Source organism: Eptatretus burgeri, chromosome 15 (assembly GCF_056783735.1).
Source record: "Eptatretus burgeri isolate ZD-2024b chromosome 15, Ebu_testis_v1, whole genome shotgun sequence".
Taxonomy (NCBI): Eukaryota; Metazoa; Chordata; class Myxini; order Myxiniformes; family Myxinidae; genus Eptatretus; species Eptatretus burgeri.
Genome location: NC_140975.1, coordinates 47,177,356 through 47,199,381, shown reverse-complemented (window position 1 = coordinate 47,199,381; position 22,026 = coordinate 47,177,356). Strand labels below are relative to the sequence as shown.

Below are 22,026 nucleotides of genomic sequence, written 5' to 3'. Positions count from 1 at the left end.
CATTAATTGCGTCATGAACAACATCATGTCATCTCGGGCAGCACTGGTGGTGATAACTCGGCGTTCTGCGCTATCGCCGCCGCATTTTCCAGAGACCGAGCGTGGGGGTTATTTTCCATCTCTCCCATTGCTTCCTCTTCACCCTCCATTGTGACTTCATGCGGGTCCTGAGTCAATTCCGTGTCCATATTTACATCACTTACATGGCCCACCAGGACCTGCCCGTGTTGGTCCACCATTGTTCGTCCCAATAAATTTCACTAAAATCTGGTCTAACCGCTCTGAATTTCGAGGTACGTGAAGCGCACCACAGGTCGACAAATTGACACCAATTTATTGATTAAGGGGTTTCGAAAAATCTCCCACTCCCGGACACCAGTTGTTGCGGCCACAGGTACCGAGACAGCAGCTTGTCACTCAGGGGGATTAATCCCCATTTGTCCTCGGAAGAGCCGGACCTGGGGCCACTGCTCACAATTAACGTTGTGGCATGGTGGGTTGTTTTCGAACCACGAATGCCACCCAGCTAACCACGAGTTCCAGTGTCCACTGTCTAATTATGCCGTTTAACTTGAGGTCACGTGGTTAACTAAGCCGGGAGCGCGCCCTCGGCAAAGCACCAATGTTATCTCGATTAGATTTTAATTAGGGCGGCTGAGCGTTTTAACCGCTGGTGCGTGCCGACTATTTTTGGTCAAATCTGTGGTAATTACCTCCCAGTCTATCGAGGTTCAGACAATGCCAGACCAATGGAAGGAAAGGACAAACATGGACAGGTTGGAAATCGACGACTGATTTATGAATAATAAAATAAATAAATAAAAAGAACTTTTTATTTTCTGAGGTAAATAAATGAATAAATTTCAAAGCAAAATCAATCAAAATTCTAGGAAAGAGACAAGGAGCAGATGCTTATCAGGGGTTCACTTACAGCTACACACAGACAAGGGTACCCAACAGATCATAAGGGGGGGGGGGAAGAAGAATCGTCTCACTCACCAGAGAGTAGTCGTCCATGAAATGAAAACGTCCTGAAATGTGTGCGTGCATGTCACGTCCATGGCCAGCACCCAGCCTTGCCGTGCACCATCTCGCGAACAGCCTTGAATGCCAGTCAACGTCTGCGAGGGCACTGAGATCGTCTGTCATGGGTTTAGACCCTGGTGCTGCGACACGGGCAGCTTCTCACACTTCACGAAACTGGTGACGTCCAGTGACCTACACCGTCCGTCGGTGATCGACCCGTGCCTCACTTGTTGGTGACCAACCCGTGCCTCACACGCCGTCGGCGCTGCTCACCCCCACACGCGTACCACACGCTCGCTTGCTAAAGCACTGGGAAGGACGATTTGTCTCGTTGTTGGCATTGTTCACACACCCACACGTGCACCACACGCTCGCTTCTCTTCTCCCTCCCTGGTTTTCTTTCGCCCTGCTTTCTTCCCTTCTTTTGCGCGTTTACACCCACTTCTTGCTCACTTCTCTTCTCCCTCCCTGGCTTTCTTTCACCCCGCTTTCTTCTCTGCTCTTACTTTTCTCTCCCTGGCTTTCTTTTTGGCTTGCTTGCCCTCTCGCTTTCTTCTCCTCCCTTTCCTCTCTGGCTTTCTTTCTCTTCCTTTTCCTCTCTGCTCATACTTCTCTCTCCTCAGAACGGACCTCAAATTCGTTTTATATCTGCGGGCCGTCTCGGCGGGCGCAGTCCAGCCCAAGCTCACCCCGCCCCACTTGCACACGGTTACCATGATGACCCGTGCGCTCCAAAAAAAGCGGGTGTCGGAGCTCGCGAAAGAACGTTGCTGAGTAGAAATAAGGGCGCACGTCAGAGCTCGTAAAAGAACGTTGCTGAGGAAAAATAAGGGTGCGTGTCAGAGCTCGGGAAAGAAATGTGTGTAAACGTGTCTGTCGTAAAGAAAAAAGCTTCCCATAACGTAGGGGATCTATTTTTCACCCTTCTCAATGCATCACATTTAAAATCCCATTAGACATGGGGATGGGGCTAATCTGAACATGCATTTTAGGAAATAACTGTCTGAGGACCTGGATGTGTGGATGCATTCATCAGACTGGATTCTGAAATCCATAACTATATATATATATATATATATATATATATATATATATATATATATATATATATATATATATATATATATATATATATATATATATATATATGTACCGTTTGTTGTTATCTCCATATGAATGTTTCAGAAGGGGGAACAGAGTTTTCTCAGGGCTTGAAGTATCCACCTCCACTTTTTAGGGGAGTCACAATTCATGAACCAAGCTGTGAAAATTTCTTGTTTTCAAAAGTTTTATCCCAAGGGCTTTTTTCAGAATAGTCAATGAACCCCGGACAGCTTCCAACTGAAATTCTTTTGTAGTAATATTTTCAGGGATGGTTTTAAAGATCTCTGTGAAGTTCTTCATTATCATTCCCAATGATACAATGATCACTGGTACAATTTTGGCATTCTCCAGCTTCCAGGATCTTTTGACGTCATTTTTGACATCCTGGTATTTAGTCCTTTTCTTGATTTCTGCATTGCTTAGGCCAAAATATCTGGGTACTGGCACCTAAATTAGCAATGCTGTCTTTTCTTTTTTTATACATACTCTACCGGTCTAAAGTTTTAGAACACCCCATTTTTCCAGTTTTTACTGAAATTTAAGAAGTTCAAGTCCAGTGAATAACCTGAAATGGTGCAAAGCTAAGCGGTAAACTGCCAGAGGTTAAAAAGAGAAATTTAGGTTACCAAAAACTGAAAAATAATGTAAATTTCAGAGTTGTTAAAAAAGGCCCTTTTCAGGGAACAAGTAATGGGTTAGCAACTGCAGCTATTCTGCAGCAATGGAAGTAAATTAAGCCTTGAAAGTTGATGCAAACAATTCCTACAAGTGTCCCAACTTTTGTTGATTAGTTACAGACCTTCTGTCTGGATAAAAGCAGTGTTGGAACAGACTGTTGCTACACCCTCTGAAGCATTATTTGGACAATATTGCACTGCAGGAAGTAGTATATTGCCGTCATAATGGCGAGAACAAGACAATTTACAAAGGAACACAGACAGACCATGATAACCCTTAAAAGTGTAGGTCTTGCCTTTAGAGAAATTGGAAATAAGCTAAGGTGTCAGTGAGTACAGTTTCCTACACCATCAAAATACACTTGGAAACTGGAGGAAACTCCAACAGGAAGAGGTCTGGCAGACCCAAAGCCACAACACAATCAGAAGACAAGTTTCTGAGAGTCAACAGCTTGCGTGATTGGCAGCTCACAGGACAGCAGCTTCAAGCACAGCTTAACACTGGTCGAAGTAAGGAAGTCTCAGTTTCAACTGTGAAGAGAAGTCTTCGAGCTGCAGGTTTGACAGGTCGAGTGGCAGTAAGAAAGCCATTGCTAAGATGGAAAAATACGAAAAAGAGGCTTGCCTGGGCCATGAAGCACCGCCAGTGGACTACTGAAAACTGGAAGAAGGTCTTATGGACCCATGAATCAAAATTTGAAATCTTCGGTTCATCCCGCAGGGTTTTTATACGCCATCGAGTAGGCGAAAGGATAATTCCTCAGTGTGTGACACCAACTGTTAAACATGGAGGAGAAAGCGTGATGATCTGGGGCTCTTTTGCTGGATCCAGAGTTGGCGATGTTCACAGTGACTGGCACCCTGAACCAAAAGGGCTACCACAGCATTTTGCAGCGCCATTCAATACCCTCTGGTCTACGCCGAGTTGGTCAGGGGTTCATCTTACAGCAAGATAACGACCCAAAACATGCCTCCAGGCTATGTCAGAACTACCTTAGAAGAAAAGAACAATACGGTAAGCTTCAAATCATGGAATGGCCTGCACAGTCTCCAAACGTAAACCTCATCGAGCTGGTTAGGGATGAATTGGACATAAGGGTGAAAGCAAAGCAACCTACAAGTGCAACACATTTGTGGGAACTTCTGCAACAGTGTTGGGAAGAACTTTCCGAACAATATTTGATTTCCATTGTAGAAAGAATGCCACGAGTATGTTCAGCTGTTATATCTGCAAAAGGTGGCTACTTTTATGAGTCAAAAATTTCGATAAAATTTTGTTCAACAAAACTATTCCATGATTTCTTTTTTATCTGCAATTGTTTTATTTGTTCTATGCTTTAATTTTGGAGTACATTGAACCATTAAACTGCTTAAATTTCAGTAAAAACTGGAAAAAATGGAGGTGTTCTAAAGCTTTTGACCATTACAGTAAGTACTATATCCAGTCACAATGCTTTGTTTTCAATGTTCACACTCAATGGGATAATCAGGTCATATGTGAGCATGACTTCCTTGTTTTCAGTGATCGCTTTTGGTTCATGTTTCATTGGGTTTTCTGAAACTGGGATATTGAGATTGTTGCAGATATGCCAGTGGATTACTCCACACACCTTGTAATGCCTTTGTATGTACAGCTGCTCTGATATGAGTTTTCTACATCCCAATCGGAGGCGACTCGTGCTTTCTCTTTCTATCTTGCAAAATCTACATCTGTCCAATTGACTCAGTCCCACCATTTTCTTAAAGGAATTGGTGTAGTGTCCCTGCTCTTTGGCATTTAATATGATTCGTTCTCCATCCTAGTTTGGTGACCTCTTCTTAGCTACTGCTGTGAGCCTTCTTTGTCTATGCCCAATCTGTCTTCCTGCTCTTTTATCGTTCTCCCAGTTATCGGTGTATATCTGTTGATTTTTTTTGGTTTATATTTTTCTTTTGTCTTTTTTGCATTCGGTGGGGCTGTATTAGTTGCTGTTTCGGTTTCACGTGTGGTATCTTCCATTCACACCTGTCTATGGATAGTTTTTGCAAGGTGGTTAGGGATACAATCTATGGCTCACTGTGTTCATGTTTGCATACAAATAGGATTTGATTGTCTATTGAACTTTTCACGTATTCAGCCAATCCTGCAGTTGTCATTCTCTGCAATTGGTTGAGCTCCATCAGGCAGCTACCTCCTCATCTCGGCAGGTACATTCTCGGGATGCATTAATTTTTGTAAAACATTTTATGTGTCGTGATGAGTTTCCTTGTTTTGATATATAATTTATTGATTTCTGCTTGTGGCAAGTTTATTATTCCACAGCTGTACAGGAATACTGGTATTGCAAGTTGGTTTCTGGATTTGATTTTGTTCCTTGGGGAGAGGTATGTTTTCAGGATCAGCCTCATTCGACGCAGGTATTCTTTAGTAATTGTTCTATGCAGTTGGTTGTGACATATTTGGTGGCCCTCTTCTACTGTGGTGTATTTGTAAGATGCTTCGTTGTCTCGGTTCTGTATTGGTTTCTGTTTCTGTTTCGGTCGATTTTTATGTTGTCCATTTTTGTTGGTCTATCTTGCATGAATGTACTCTTGTCACATTTATCTTGGCTAAATTTCATTTGGATATTGTTGGAGTACCATTTCACCAAGTTCAGTTTTTCTGCCAATTTTTCTTCGTTCCCTGGTGTGTCCCGGTTTAGAATGGGCACACCGTATCCCTACGTGTCGTAAGAGGCAACTAAAAGTCTTGGCATCAGGACGGGCATCTGGCCATAAAACATTTCCTCAAAAACGGAACCATGATGGAGAACATTGTCATGGGGCCCGCATAAGGCTAACCCCCACTCAAGCATGGAAAATGGCCTTAAAAATGTCTGTTGTTGCCAATTTTCATCGTTCAGTATAAAGATCTTTGTCATATCTTTCAGTATATCTTTGTCAGGTCAGGTTAGATCTGTGACCTGCAACAGGTACCATGTAAGCCTGTACTAACCTGTTCCATGGTCGGATTGTCGACGACTAAACCGTCTCCCCCACCAGGTTTTTTGGTGAGGAGGGTGTTTGGATATGGACACCCAGCAGGATTAAAAACAAAACCTGTCAAAGGGCAGAGGAGCTCCATGTGAGCCAACGGCCATCCAAATCTAGTGCCCAACTGTGTCTGCGGACGTCCTCCTGCAGTTGGGTTACTTTTTATTACGAGGTTGGTGGCAGGATTTGCACTCCGGCCACCGTAAAACTCTTCATTCCGCAAAACACAAAAACGCAATAAAATCTGAAAACCCACTCCTTGGGAGTACCTCCTGTGCAGCTTCCCTTCGCAGGGCAGCTCACCGTATGACGGGATTGGGGCAAAGCCTTCGGGACCCCCAATCTTTGATGAAAGGAGGGAAACCACGGGGTAACATCCCTTGGTCAGATTGCGGGAGAGTGTGTCGGAGTGGTGCTGAGGTGTCATCCACCAGACGGCGGTCTCCTTGGGTTAACCTGAGGCGGTCCCTTCGGGTGGGTGCCTGGAATGTCCTATCCCTAAGAGAGGATGATCACCTGTCTCTGTTATCATCTGAGCTAAAGCGTTTGGACATCGGTATTGCAGCACTCTCTGAGGTTCGGAGACCGGATTGCGGTGAGCTAATGGTGGGTGGTTACACCTACCATTGGTCTGGTCGCTCTGATGGTTACATACTCAAGGAGTTGCTGTAGCTGTGTCCAATAAGCTGACCCCAATGATAATTGAGGTAACACCGGTCAACGAGCGTATTATGAGACTTAGGATTCGTCACTCCTTAGGTGTCATTTCCCTGGTCTCTGTCTATGCTCCGACTGAGGCGAGTGACCTCACCGTGAAGGACTCATTCCACGCCACGCTCGAGTCTGTGGTTGATCAGTGCCCCAGACGAGATACACTTCTAGTCTTGGGGGATTTCAATGCATCGACTGGAACTGATAGGAATGGTTATGAGGTGTGTGTTGGTCCCCATGGGTCAAGAACTATGAACCAGAATAGCGCTAAGTTCCTTGACTTTGCAAGAAGTCATGGACTTAGGGTGGCTGGTTCATGGTTTCAGCACCTACAAGCTCATTGCTGGACTTTGTATTCCAATGCTGGCGGTGTGGCAAAGGAGATTGACCATGTCCTCGTTGACGGTCGCTGGAGGATGATCCAGAACTGCAGGATCTACCGGAGTGCTCAGTTCCTCAATACTCACCACCGGCTTGTTGTAGCAACTCTAAAGCTGCACCTTAAGTCCTGGAGAATGGTACCATCCCAGCCGAGGCTGAATGTTAGCAAGCTCAAGGATGAGAGAGTAGCTGAGGAGTTTGCGAACAGGCTGAGTGGACATTTGGGGTGTCTGGGTGCTTTGGGGGGGGGGGGTCCTGAAGAGTTGTGGAGTGCCTTCAAGACCACCATCCTTGATGTTGCCGGTGGATGTCTTGGAACTCACCGCAGGGCAAAGAAGAATTTTGTCTCTCAAGGGACACTGGATACCATTGACCAGAGTCGCAGGGCCAGGCTGAATGGCACAGCTGAGCTGTTCAGGGAGTTCAGCCGTAAAACTGTACGTGCACTAAGGGTGGACAAGGAGGCCTATGTGCAAGGAATCTGTGAGGGGGTAGAGCAACACCTGTGGACAGGTGATTCTCGTCCCGCTTACAGGGGAATTCGTGCATTGCGTTCATCCAAGCCCATCCCTCAGAGCACTGCAGTTAGAGCAGAGAGTGGTCGGCTCTTGACAGAGGAGTCTGAAGTGAAGGCCCGCTGGGCCAGTTACTTTGAGCGGTTGTACCAGGCTGATCCCCCAACTGTTGAGTTGGACGTCAAGGGTGTTACAATCCCTGTTGCTGACCCTCCAATCAACTGTGGTCCACCTTCGCTTGTGGAAACACGGGCTGCAGTGAACCGGTTGAAACGGGGTAAAGCTCCAGGAATCTGTGGCATCCATGCTGAACTTCTCAAGGCTGGTGGAAATGCTGCACTCGTGTCGTTGCATGCAGTTTTGTGCTCTGCCTGGAACACAGGCATCATCCCAACTGATTGGAAGAGAGGCCTTGTTGTCCCTCTCTGGAAAGGGAAGGGTGATCGCCAAGACTGCAACAACTACCGAGGGGTGACGCTGCTCTCAGTTCCGGGCAAGGTCTTTGCTCGGATAATTATTGATAGGGTTCGCCACCATCTGCTTGAGCACCAGCGTCCAGAGCAGTCAGGCTTTACACCAAAGAGGTCAACGATTGACTGTATCCTTGCTCTCCATGTCCTCACCGAATGCAGATGAGAGTTTCGGCAGGGGCTGCTTGCAGCCAATGTTGATCTCTGTAAGGTGTTTGATTCAGTGAATTGGGATGCCCTCTGGAGGATTCTTGGTCTTCGTGGGGTGCCACCAAAACTGATCGATCTGACGTCTGAACTCTACGCTGGTACTGCGAGTGCTGTGAAGTGTGGTGGTACCATCTCTGACTTATTTCCAGTTGTTACTGGAGTTCGTCAGGGGTGTGTACTGGCCCCCACACTTTTCAGCACTTGTATGGACTGGATTTTGGGGAGGTGTCGGAAAGTTCAAGCTGCGTTGCATCGTTTGGGAATCTCAAGATCTCAGACCTTGATTTCGCAGATGATGCAGTCATCTTTGCGGAGACTTGAGATATCCTTTTAGGGGCCCTCAAGGTGCTGAATGAGGAGTCGGAGCCGCTGGGATTATGGGTTTCTTGGGTCAAAACTAAGATCCAGGCTTTCAATGACAACTTGGATGCTGCTGTCCTGTCTGTGTCTGTTTGTGGTGAGGATGTTGAGGTCGTGGAGAGATTCACTTACCTTGGCAGTGATATTCATATCTCTGCTGGCTGTGAGTCAGAGGTCAATAGACGTCAAGGTCGGGCCTGGGGAGTCATCGATTCACTGGATCATGGGGTGTGGCGCTGCCGGTACCTGTGTGGGAGGACGAAAGTCCGAGTCTTCAGGTCGTTGGTGCTTCCAGTCTTGCTCTATGGATGCGAGACTTGGACTCTGACCAAGGATCTGAGACGGCGACTTAATTCCTTTGGTACCAGGTCTCTTCGGAGAATCCTTCGCTATCGCTGGTCTGATTTTGTGTCCAACGAGCGATTGCTGAGACTCGGATGAGATTTGTTACCTGCATAGTCCGTGAGCATCAGTTGCGGCTGTATGGACATGTGGCTCGTTTTCCTGTCGCTCATCCTGCTCTCCAGATTCTCTCAGCGAGGGAGTCTCGTGAGTGGAGGCCAATGGGCTGACCCCGTGCCTCGTGGTTACAGCAGGTTGACCATCATCTCAAGGAGATGGGGATGGGCCTGGCATCTGCCTGGGGGAAGGCCAGACGAGGCCCCTGGAGTGGACGTGGACGCAGTCCACAAAAAGTGGACACAGCGACGCGCTGTTCTGGCACATGCTCCCATACCTGACCTGACTATAAAGAGTTTTAAATCATCCATGTACAGTAGACTAGTCACCTTTCTTGTCTCTTTGGATGTTCTCTTATATTGATGTTGGGGTGTATCTGTATCCTTGCTCATTAATAAGGTTGCTCAGTGGGTCCAGGGCTCGGCAAAACAGAAGGGGGGAAAGGCTCCTTGGAAGATCGCATGATGTATCTTCACTCTTCGTGTTTTGAGATTTTTTTCCCGCTTGCTGTAATATCAATATGCTATTCCAGAGTTCTATTTCTTTTTCAATCAGTTCGATTATTTGAGAGTTGATCTTTTCCCTGCATGCATTTTGTCAACCATGAATGTTGGACACCAGCCAAAGTTCTTTTGTAATCCATACAATCTTTTGGAAACCAATCCAGGCTGTGGACAATTTTGTTCTCATTTTACAATTTTTAGGTCATCTCTATCATCTCAGGAGAGATGACCTAATAAAGCCAGTCTCGAAGTCTGTCCGTACGTCCGTCCATCCACAATCAAACCGAGTGGAGACAACCAATAGTGGAATGGATAGAGGTCGATGAGACATGCACAACGATATAACTTTCAAGGTCGTCCAAGGTCGAGGTCGACGTCACGAGGCTGTCAAAGTTGCGAAAATCATCAATTTCAAATCGTATCTCCTCCCTCATTTATCAAGAGAGATCAAATGTTATTAGTGATTCAGATACTACGGACTATTATCTAGAACAACACAAGCCATTTTTTTGAAATTTCCTCTCGTTCCGATTTTATAGCCCTTCAAACCTCGCTCTGATTCTTACATGTCCGGTGCGAATTTGAAGTGGTCATCCAGAGGCCGGCGCCATTCTCTGAAGATGCTCCGGGTCCTGCGCAAATTTTTGCATATTTTTGTCCCGTATGGGCTGTTCATAAAGTACATACAAAAACAAGTCTGCATCGCTATTTTATTGATATACACGAACTTGCAGCATTGTATACAAAGTCTGATTGTTATAAAAAAAAATCATTAGTGTAATTAAGTCATAATCGTGGAATTGCCCACCCGAAAGTCAGCCGCTGGCTACCCGCGTGCCTGATCGTTTTAGAGGGAGTTTACAACACGGTCGATCATAATCACGTTCCAGAATTCCCATATTACCGACCATTTTGTGGAACCCCAGGTATCACATAAATTAGCATTAAAGCATGCCTGCTGTTATCAGGATCACTTATTCAGAAAAGTGTCTCCTTCATCATTTATTTGAAGTGACCGACTGTTCTGGCGATCTGCATTCTACGACCAGATCCACGAGCCATGGAATCGATAATTATAGATTCCCCTAATTTGATTTTGCTTCTGTCGACCTCTGGTAGAGATGACCGGCACTCCTGCTCGGGGGTATTTTTTTTTAAATAAAATTTATTTCCAAATGGGGGCATTTCTTTTCCTTTAGATCTTGCATTTTATTTTCCAAGTTTCAAATCCAATCTGCATCCTATTGTGTTCTTTTTTTTTTCTTCATGAATATCTTTCCAGAAGTCTTAAAATGTATCTTTCCATTGAGGGGGTGGGAGGGATGGGGCGGGGGGATTTGATACATTTTACTTTTGTTTCCTTATTTTGAGGTAGAATCTGTTTGGGGTATCTTCAAACATCCGGTTTTGTTTTCCCAGGTTTTCATCTCAGCACAGTTTATATTTCTTTATTTTCCATGCTATCATCTCTGTTTTAGCCTGGTGTTCGTTTAATGGTTAAGATGGCTGGCTTAAGATCTTTGGGTCTTGAGTTGAAGCCCCTGTCAAGCCTCTGAATTTACACCAGGTGGGTTGACTGTCATTCTTCCAAGGTCGATAACGAATGAGTACCAGCTTCCTGGTAACAGGGGGCATTGCTTCAGCGGTACAGCCACGCCCCCAGAAAATGATGCAGCCAAGCAGCCACAGGCTACTTACGAATAAATAAAATCTCTGTTTTGATTTCTTTTCGGCAACCATTACCTCCAGGTCCTTGTCTTCGATTCTGTGTTTGTTTTTTTGGGGATTCTCTTCATTAGCTTTGGGCTTCAGATTCCTCCTATGAATTGCTGCATTTGTCCCATTTCCTTTCTCTCTGTGTCATTAGTCTCCGTTTCCATGGTGTTGCTTGATCTCTGTCTGAGGGTCTGGTTTGCTCTTCTTACAGTGTTGCTTGCCTGTTGCTTTTTCTCGAATGAGCAGTGCCGCCGCAAAGCAAATGGTGTTTGTTTCCTTCAAGGGGAATGATTTTGGTGTCATTTTTTCTGACTGCTCTGTTGGCTCTCCTTTCTCGTATTTTTGTCATTTTGTTGTTTTCTCTTCGATAGAGTCCTGGTTTTCCCCTGGGTGGTATCTATCTCATCTCTATTACAGAAAAAAATTCCCATAAAAAAGGGAGTGTACTTGGTTCAGTGAATACCTTTGTATCACCGTGTGCATGAAGAACAATACTGGTCCAAAGCTGTACAATACTTTTTTTATTTAGAAGCAATAAGCAAGGCTTCAAGGAAACACTGGTCTCGTTTAAATGCTGCCATCACGCACTGCTCAAATTACAAACTGAGAGCAAGTCACTTAGCATAGTCTACATAAGATGAAAAAGAAGCTTACTAATCTTTTTAAAATTATTTCTATTTGCAATGGCCATAAAAAATTATCGATTGGAAAATCCCACCACCCTGTATCATTTCAGAACTTCACTCGAGCTCTCCACCTGGCAACTTAAACATGTGCTACAGTGAAAAATACTTTCATTTTGTTTATGCCTGCTATTTGTAGCTGAAGACGGCCAATCACATGTGACCTGCGAACAACCTGGGTATGTGAATGTTTATCGTGTAGCAGCTTCTGAAGCAGACAACCACACTCTGAGATAGCAAGCGATGTAACCTGGTGCCAAGGGATGTCCAAGAAGACCAGACCACATGCTAACCGCAGATTAAGTCAGGAATTTGTCATTTGTTCCAGGGTGCCGGCGATAACTCACCTACTCTTCATGAAAGACACCGTGGGGTCTTCTACATCGACCAACAACCCGTGTTGGCAGGTGGTTCCTCTGGTTTAACGTCCATCCGATGGATGATGCACACATCGACGCCTCACCTGATCACCCCTGCATGCAAAACATCACGGTTATGATTTTCCAGGTGACTTCTAAGCTATACTTTTATTCAAATTCCAGGTGACCTCCAAAAGTGTAGATAGATGCAATGGCACAAATCGTATTGCCATATTGCTTGTGATGTGAAGTATAAAAGGACAATTAATGAATGTCAGTATCAGAATAAGAACCTTTGTACATACAGTATGAGTGAATTATCCTATAGAGCCAAGGAACAGGGGAGCAGTGTGAAGGGTGGTGGTGTGGTTGGAGGGGGGTGGGAGACACAATTTGTCATGCAATTTGTTGCCTTTGTTTTGCAAACACTTTTAATGATGTGAACATAAGCAAAAGTCAAAATTATGACAAGAATTCCTGCAGAAATGTATTTATTATTATTATTATTATTATGATGATTATTATTATTATTAAATACTGTATACCCTTTTCCATAAGGATTCCTCCAACCACCAAAATAACAAGGGTATTAAACCTTGCAGCTACACATATCTACACAATGGATGCCAGCAATCAGACATTGTTGTTTTTAGAAATCACAATTCATCACACACTCTTTGGAAACATATCTATAAGAGAATTTAGCAAAGGGCAAGAAAAATTGCAAATTTCTGTTTGCCATCAGTGCTGAAAATTCAAGCATTCTGAACCTTGAACTACAAAGTGTATACAAGCATAAAACCGGTTTACATTCATTCGGGGATTTTCAAAAAGGATGGCGCAGATGTTAGGACACAGGAAATGGCTTGTACTGCAGTCAGCTCCATTCCCTCAGCCCTATTTGGTTCAAAACGAATCACCACGTCTGGATTAGGGTTACAATAATACAAGTATCATCCTTAGCCCGACCTCCCCTTCCCCCTCCACCCCAACCTCTAAATGACGTCATGAGGTTTGCAGTGCGCAGTTCCAAAAAAAAAAACAACACGAGATGGTAAATAAATGATCCGTTCTCTCGGCATGAAACTTTGCGATGAGCATGCTTCGAGGCAAGAATGGTAATTTCATTCCCACCAAAGGCCACAAGAATGTCTTCAAATTCAACTCTTCATGTTTGACGGTAATATGGCAAGTTTATTCTCACATCACCGTGAGCAGGATCTCATGTGCAAGCTGAATCACCACTGTGCTTTTATATTCCTGGAATAATTGATTCGAATGACACTTGAAAAATGAACGTTTTTTTTTTTGGTGTAAAAAAAAAAGAAATATACATAGAAAGAAGGTTTCATGGTATATGAATGCTGAGTACCCTGTTATTTCATTGTTGCTGCTTTGTCCTAATTACTAGGATATCATTGCAGTTGATTTTAATAACAAATGTATCCTTACTGCATGTTCCTTTCCATCCAAGCTGCTTCTTCTTGAGGGTGTTCTCCATTTGCATTTCTTCGAGCCGTCTTGATGGTGTTCCATTTAGTTTCGAGTTCGAGTTGTCGAGGCAGACGGGCTTAGAAATCCCACCACTTGAGAATGTAAAATGTATAGCCCATTGGTTAAGGTAGAAAATTTGTTTTTGTTCAGGTTGCATCGGAGGAATCGGTCATGTTTTAAGTCGAATGGAGAAACAATCTTTCCATACTTCTAATCTCATGAGCCATGTCATTTCTCTGGATCCACGCTTGTAAAATGACGTCATTGACTCACAAGGCACCATCACAGAGCCACAGGGAAGTACAAATTGGAACTCCTAACCAACTGAGGGACTTCAACATAAGCTGATTCTCTTGACCATGCATCTCCCTCGTGTATGGCAAACTAAAAAGAGATGGTTCATAAACAGGTGACCTCTAGTGACTGCAGCATTATTAAGATCTGCTTCAGACAACTCCGAGTGCACAGTGGTCTTCTGTTTTATGGCTTTTGTTCACATGTCCTCTCCGCCTCCTGACTCTTCTTCTTTGTAAGCTACTTCCCTTAGTATAGGGTCTCTCACAAACCTGGTTGGCCAGGCCTAACATTTGTGGCTGATTTGGGCCTACTCTTCATCAAAATACACTGTGGAATCTAACGTCCATCAACTAATACTAACATATTGGTTCCCTGCTTCACATACATCCGAGGGATGGTGCGCCCACTGATGCAATGCCCTGCCTGCGAAGCACTAGTCGTGTCAGTAAATTGGAACCCACACCAGGCAGCTGAAAGGTAAGTGCTTCACCTCTGCATAATCCTGTTGGGCGCATTTGTTAACATATCCACATGACCTTCATTTGCCAATGGGAGTACAGTCAGAAAAATGGATCCGTCACAAGCAGTCGAACCACAACTCCAGCAATGGGTTCATTTTTATGGACCTAAAGTGAGGAAAATGCACAAATCAGATTGGCATGTATGTGACGGCATCAGCTTATTATTAACTAATGGGATAACGGCTATCAATGCCCCCATTCATTTACATCATGGAAAGAAATCTAATGGCTGGATGACATTTTCTTTGATTTTCTCCAAGCTGAGAATGAACATATTGAATGCAGTACTTGTAAACAGTATCTGCCCACATGTAATCGGTATTGAAAAGGAGGTGACTCCATACCTACCGCACGAGTCAGGCTGGTGGACGAGACTCAATGAAGATGTTTCATTTGTTTATGATTGCACTCCATCACATTTTCCCCAACCAGGTGAAGATGCTGCATTAACCAAGAGTATATTTTACCGGCATCGACATTGTGTCTTGTCAATGGAAAGCTTTTTGATCTGGCTAATTCTGCCCTCCAATATGTACTCAGATTTCATTTTCCTCCTCCTCTTTTCATTGCACAGAAATTAGAAACCTTAATTAAGAACTTCTTATCCTGAGATTATCTTGCATTTGGGAAGGCTGCGAACGTACCGTTTTATAGCTGGGGGCATTTCTGACTGTCCTGCTACAAATGCTCAGGCTTGAAGCAGGTTTTCAAAGTCGTGCTTCTCATTTGACTTGACAAAGCAAAGGTCACAACGGAAAAAGAGAGGCAAAGACTATTAGGCCAATGCTGAAGTGTGGCTGATAGAAACTCTGTGTTTTCCCACACACAATTTTTCAGAACCACGATGTACAAAACCTCTCTACCTTCTCAGTTTCAAATGTTACTTCATCCAAAATCTGCCGTCTACCACCCCTACCCCCACCCTCAACCCTCAACCCCAAAAAACAATGCCCAACCTACAGCTCCAACCCTCCAAAATAAAGATTCCCTCCTCAGCGGCTCTGAGCGACGGCTGTGACATAGTTTCGGGGAAAGAGACCTGCGTGACCTCGGCAAGCCCCACGCCACCAGTTAGGGTCTGCACTGTCCAGAACACGGATAATATCTCCACGTCGGAACCACAGCTCGCCTGGTTCTTGTGGTTCAAAGTCGAAGAGTGCTTGAACGTACAGCACCTAAAAGGAGTTTGTGGGTGGGAGGTTGAGAGGGACAGAAATTGAGGATAAGGGTGTGGGTATCAGAAAGAAACGATGTATGTCTTCATCTCAGCCATTTTTCAGGTTGCTTTCACTCCATCACACATCTCTGTAGCTCTGAAATAGCATACTCACGTTTGAGCAATGTACATCGTCTGAATTTGATTAGTGACCCAGCTGTAAACTGTCACCCTAATGTTATGCAGACATGCCGTTGCGTCAGTGGGTTCAATGGCCCTTTGATGGACGTTAATCTGGCAACCCATCCAATCGCATTATCTGGTGGCCATTGAAGATCCCACAACGTCTCTCGATGAAGAGTAGGTGAGTTACTGTCGACATGTGAAACAAATTTGAAATTCCTGCCCAAACTTACAGGGGGCTCTGCATCAGTTCCACAGGCATGTCCCCGAGAAATGATGCAATCAGCAGCCACACGTTGCATACACCAGAAACTAAAGGGAACCATCTCTGTAACTTTTGTTTAATCTGTGTACTTAACATTCTTACTTGAGTGTAGTCCCACGGCGTCCTTCGCGAAGAGTAGGCGAACTATCCCCGGTACCCTGAACAAATTCCAAATTCCTGCCCTTACCTACAGGTAGCACTGCATCCACCTGGTAATTATTTTCAACATCCACCAGCGAATGATATGAGGTAAGACACCCAGGTGCATGTCCATCCGAAGGATAACATACTAATTGATATAATGATGTGCCAGTCAGACAGTTTCATGTTGGGCCAAGAATGAAATCCAGATTATACAGCATATCGGTAGCCTCTGCACTCGCCTGTCAAATACAAGAAGTGTATAATAAAAAGTAACATCAATGTTGTAAAACACAGCAAGCAAATTTCAAAAGGTAATTAGGGAGAATTTAAATGGAATTCTCGGAGCAATATTTATGTTATTTGCAGTTACCTAATGTCCTTTTGTTTGCCAAATTTACACTTAATTTCCCAAAAAAAATTTTCGTTGATGCGTGTCCCAATCAATGGTGGCTGACAGGTAGCTTTGAGGAAGCACACTCTCCTTTGTCTTTCTCGTCAGGGTTTTTTCTATTTTTGACCTGAGCACACTGCCTGTCAAATAGGACATTAATCTGGGGTCCTTTGTGCCAACACTGATTGCTGCTGGTTGATGTGAAGGATCCCAAAGTGTATTTCACAAAGTTTAGACGATTATCGCTGGCATTTTTCCTAAATTCCAGTCCTGACACCTATTCAGAGGTATGTAACGGGTAAACCACCCAGTATAGTCCTTGCCACGACCAGGCACACCACTGTGGAGAGAAATCCCAATTAGTATATCAGAAGGATCTAGACAGCTGTGCTACCAGTGTAACTGAACTGATTCCATGACATTTTATTTTATCATAAACTGGCCTTTTATACAATTTGCATGTGACATATCCAAAAGGGGGAAAGGTTAAATTGAAAAGATAAATGATTAAAAGAGAGGATGGGTTGAGAATAAGAGATAAAATATGAGGGTCACAGATTCAAGTGGAAGGTGTTGAAAAGGGAAAGGCAAATAAAAATGATAACAGTTGGGGAGGAGGGAGTAGGGGATTGATTGTATGTGGCATATGGGAAGAAAGTAAATTGTAGAGGGGTAAAGATCTGTTTTTGAGAATGTAATATTATATAAACAGCCAGCTCATAGGACAATCTACCCCTTCCAAAGCGATGTGTCCTTAATGCAACTTGCAGCTGAAACCACATTAGCAAGTTGAATACCAGGACCAAACATATCATAAAATATGATATTGAGAAGCTATTTTAAAATTCCTTGTTTTTACAGTGCAGTATACTTCTTTGAAATGGATGAATCGCTTCATTGTTGGAATAATGCCAAATTGGAACTTCGATTAAACATCTCTTATTATTATTATTATTATTATTATTATTATTATTATTATTATTATTATTATTATTTAACGGCCACAATTATTCCCATGTTCTTGTGGGGTTGGCTGGGAGTCTTTGCACCAGAATTTTGGCCCAAGTTTTTCACGAAGAGGACAAGGATGTGTATACTGGCCCAAGTCTTTAAGCCTGGTGTTAGTTTAGCGGTTAGCGTGGTGGCTTGGGATTCTAGGGTCCTGAGTTCAAGCACTGTTTGCCACTGAATTAACAGCAGGGGGTTGACTCAGCCTGTCTTCCTTCTGAGGTTGGCAAAATGAGTATCAGTGTACTGGTAATAGGGGCACTGCATCAGCGGCATATCTGCCCCTAACCAATTATGCAATCAGCAGCCAAAAAGGCTGTATATGAAGGGAAGGGGTATTGACGGATTTATTTAATCTGGTATTGGTGTGGTGCAAGCACGATGGGCTGAATGGCCTCCTGCTGTGCATAATTTGCATAATTTCCTTGAACCGGCTGGCCAGGCCTGATGTTCAACGACGAAGGTTAGGGCAGGAATTTGGAATTTATTTCATGGTGTCAACATACTCTTGCCAACTCTTTGTAAAGGATACCATGGGATCCTTAACGTCCACCAACTAATGCTGCCAGGCAGGACACCCAACTTCACATCGATCCAGGGGATGGCACACACATTTATGAACCACCCTGCCTGTGAAACACAAAGATGACAATTTATAGCTGGATCGGGATTCAAACCCAGGCTAGATAACTTGGTGGCACGTGTGTGTACCTCCAGGTCATCCTGCCAGCCCACTTCGATAAAACATCTCTGATAATTACTAATATGTGTGTCTCATGGGTTTGAAGAGACTTCAGGAGGTGGAGGGAACATGATAATTGTGAGATTTAAAATTGTGGCACCACATTTCCCTGCTATTTATTTTAGCCTGACGGCAGACATTGAGATACACATTGATTGAAGAGCGACCACAAACAAGTCACCATTGATGTCCAGAAAACAACAGCTCTGCAAGTGACTGTTTGTGAGATTAACTCGTGATTTAGCCTTGAACAAGATGAACAAAAGTAGAAATAAATCTCGGAAAAAAAAAAATCAATTTCCATGTGTCTTTGTCCAGACCGCATGGTCTTGTGAGCCTCGCTCGTGTCTTTTGCTTATAAACAAGATGTGAAACACAAACATGCAGACAAAGACACCAGAGAACACAGGATTTGACTTCAGACAAACACAGCCACTGACTCTTGGAGACATAACTTCCTGGAGAACTCTGGGTACTATCATCACCATCTTTGTGATGTCACTTTTGTCTTCCTAGCCAGCAGGGAAATTATGGAGAAATCCCCTTACTCACTCCCTCCTCCCCCCCCCCCCCCCACACACTATTAAGGTTTATCCATGCTCTATCCTCAAAATGATGAGTGTACAGCAAAGAAGCAGCACATACTTTTTAATGTCTTTGATATGACTTGGCTCGGGTAAGAAATGAACTAGTGATCACCCAGACTCAGAGTAGATGCTCCAATCATTATGCCACCAAGTCTGCTTGAGGTACAGTATGTAGAAGATGGCCCAATCAGCCAAGGGTAGACCTCCATTAAGCCTTGAGCACTGCACTCACCCTTATAAAAATGTACAGGTAGTGGACCAAACAATCAACCCTGCCTTCTAATGAAATGTGTGGACTCAGGGCATGCCAACAAACATACCCACACCATTATGGAATGGCCAGCACCTTTTACTGTTGGATCCAGGCACTTGGGGCTGTAGAGCCCCATGGGCTATCCTGCACATGCATGCACCCCTCCAGAGAGAACATGGAGAAGGATGACTCATCAGACTATATTATGTCCCTCCACTGCTTGGCAGTCCATGGCCTATGCTCCTTGCACCACTGGACCCGCAAACAGGCATTTCTAGGTGTTATGAGTGGTTTGTGCATAGCAACCCAGCTATGGTATCCCACCTTGTGAAGTTCCCTTCTGACCATTTTTGATATCACAAGATGCTTACAACCCATACTGAACTCCACACACAGTTTGTCCAACAATGCTCTCCTATTTCTCTTAGCAGTCTGAACTAATGCTTGTGGATCATGCTTGTCGAGTATGTGATTCTGCCCACTGTTGCCCTTCACTGATGATATCTTTCCTTCTTTCCCAGGCAGACATCACCTTCAAGACAGATCCCCCTGACACATTAGCAATTTCCACAGCCTTTGTCATTGAAGCACCTGCCAAATGCACACCAACAATTACACCCTCTTCAAAGTCAGTGAGGTCTCCTCTTGCGGTCATGTTGGCTCTTAATACCAGACTCGAGTCGCAGCCCGCTTATATATACATGACGAGAGGATTGCCAGGAAGAGATTTGTATATTTCATGCACAGGTCCCACATGTGTGGCAGTCCTATACTTTGCATATATGTTGTAAAGCTCATGTACCCTGGTGTTTCCATTTTTGTTGTCCAAAATCTGCCAGTTTCAAGTCAACACATTATGGATAAATGTCAAACTGAGTTTACGGGCTTATCACCTTCACATCACAGACATGATGGTGGTCTATGTCTTGTACCGCCTCCTTTCGGGTTTTGCGCCCTCTGCTGTTTCTGTGCCCCCCCCATCCCCCTTTCCGCCCCGGGTATCTGCAGGGTGCATGCAGTCCACCATCAACCTCCTTCTGGTGCAACTCCCAAAATCCAGAATCACTGCTCACCTCCACTCATTCACCTCTGGCTGCATTTTATTTTTCCCACCCGTGGAACCAACTTCCACATCATCTTCAATCTCATTCTTCCCTCCACGGCTTCAAGTCAGCTGTTCACCACCATCACAAATCATCCCCCTCCAAAACAATGGTCTTTTCTACCCCCGTTATCCCTCCCCAAACCCACCTCTTTCCAAGTTTCCAGTTTTTGCTTCTTGTAAGTATGCTTCTGTATCATCTTGTCCACCCTCAGTGTCCTCCATTAGCCCTCATTCTTCCCCACATCCCTTATTTGTCTCACACGTCCCTTATTTGTCCAATGTCCCTCGATTTTGTTCCTAAACCCTGCTGTTGGTGAGTTTCCCCCCTGTCTTTCTACTGTTCCTTTTGTTCTGTTATGTCTTGATACGTTCCTCTGTTCTAGCTCCTCCACGAACTTCAACATTGTGTACAAAAAGAAAATCACATGATTATTTTTGTCACCACATATAAACATGCTTACGATTCATGTCTAACATGAAAGGAATATCAAAGACGTATTTCCTGCACATTCTGATTCTATCTTCTTTGTCCATACATTTACATGGCCCCTTTAAACTTGGGTCAATGAAAATGGCAATATCCTTTTGTCATTAAAACCACTTCGAGCATTATTCGTGCAAGGTGGAGTGCATTATTACTGCAATATCCCCCATCTGTACCTTCAATAATTTCTACCTCTTTTAACCCTGGCTGACAACCGTTTTACTTGCAGGTTACGATGTGAGACATACCCAACTCCTCTCACTGCCTCTTGTTTCCTCCCTCTTCTGTCTCCTCTTTTGTTGTTAGCTTGCATTTGTATCCAACTGACACCACTGTCACTATTTGTTGCCTTGTTGTCTTCTTTGCTCTTGTTGTCTTCTGTATTCGAACCAATTTGCATCCCACCACATCAGTGTCTCTTCCCAGAGCGCTCTCTCTCTCTCTCTCTCTCTCTCTCTCTCTCTCTCTCTCTCTCTCTCTCTCTCTCTCTCTCTCTCTCTCTCTCTCTCTCTCTCTCTCTCTCTCTCTCTCTCTCTCTCTCTCTCTCTCTCTCTCTCTCTCTCTCTCTCTCTCTCTCTCTCTCTCTCTCTCTCTCTCTCTCTCTCTCTCTCTCTCTCTCTCTCTCTCTCTCTCTCTCTCTCTCTCTCTCTCTCTCTCTCTCTCTCTCTCTCTCTCTCTCTCTCTCTCTCTCTCTCTCTCTCTCTCTCTCTCTCTCTCTCTCTCTCTCTCTCTCTCTCTCTCTCTCTCTCTCTCTCTCTCTCTCTCTCTCTCTCTCTCTCTCTCTCTCTCTCTCTCTCTCTCTCTCTCTCTCTCTCTCTCTCTCTCTCTCTCTCTCTCTCTCTCTCTCTCTCTCTCTCTCTCTCTCTCTCTCTCTCTCTCTCTCTCTCTCTCTCTCTCTCTCTCTCTCTCTCTCTCTCTCTCTCTCTCTCTCTCTCCCCGCCTCTCCCCGCCTCTCCCCGCCTCTCCCCGCCTCTGCCTCTGCCTCTCCATAACCACAACATGTGTGCCTATGTGGTGCACCTAATGACGGAGTTCATACCCTCTGTTACCTTGCTCTTCCATGAGCCTCGATGAAATGTGTTCCTCATAGCCTTTATGGTAAACAGACTACAAGATGTGATGGAAGCCTCACCAAAACGTAACTTTCTTTTTCGTCCGAAATTTCATGCAAGACAAAGACTTAAGGAGACATGTGTCCTTATTACATGGA

General features: G+C 44.4%; 1 protein-coding gene and 1 long non-coding RNA gene across 7 annotated transcripts in view; one reads left to right on the top strand and one right to left on the bottom strand.

Moving 5' to 3' along the window:
- Positions 1–21,312, top strand: part of LOC147012117 (uncharacterized) — a 57,478-nt gene extending 36,166 nt beyond the window's left edge. Inside the window, exons 3-6 of one of the 5 annotated variants that reach the window (XR_015052043.1) lie at positions 11,881–12,006; positions 12,156–12,334; positions 15,901–16,018; positions 19,749–21,312. This is a non-coding gene — a long non-coding RNA (uncharacterized LOC147012117). Of the gene's footprint in view, positions 1–11,880; positions 12,007–12,155; positions 12,589–15,900; positions 16,019–19,748 lie in introns of those variants that run through there. The other 4 variants (XR_015052044.1, XR_015052042.1, XR_015052041.1 and 1 more) reach the window with 4 other exon arrangements.
- LOC147012116 (growth factor receptor-bound protein 2-like) overlaps positions 12,661–22,026 on the bottom strand; it is a 90,900-nt gene continuing 81,534 nt past the window's right edge. For both annotated transcript variants that reach the window (XM_085858415.1, XM_085858414.1), the window contains exon 5: positions 12,661–15,673. In XM_085858415.1, coding sequence (XP_085714541.1) covers positions 15,491–15,673 — 183 coding nt within the window. In that variant the 3' untranslated portion in view covers positions 12,661–15,490. The remainder of the gene's footprint in view (positions 15,674–22,026) is intronic.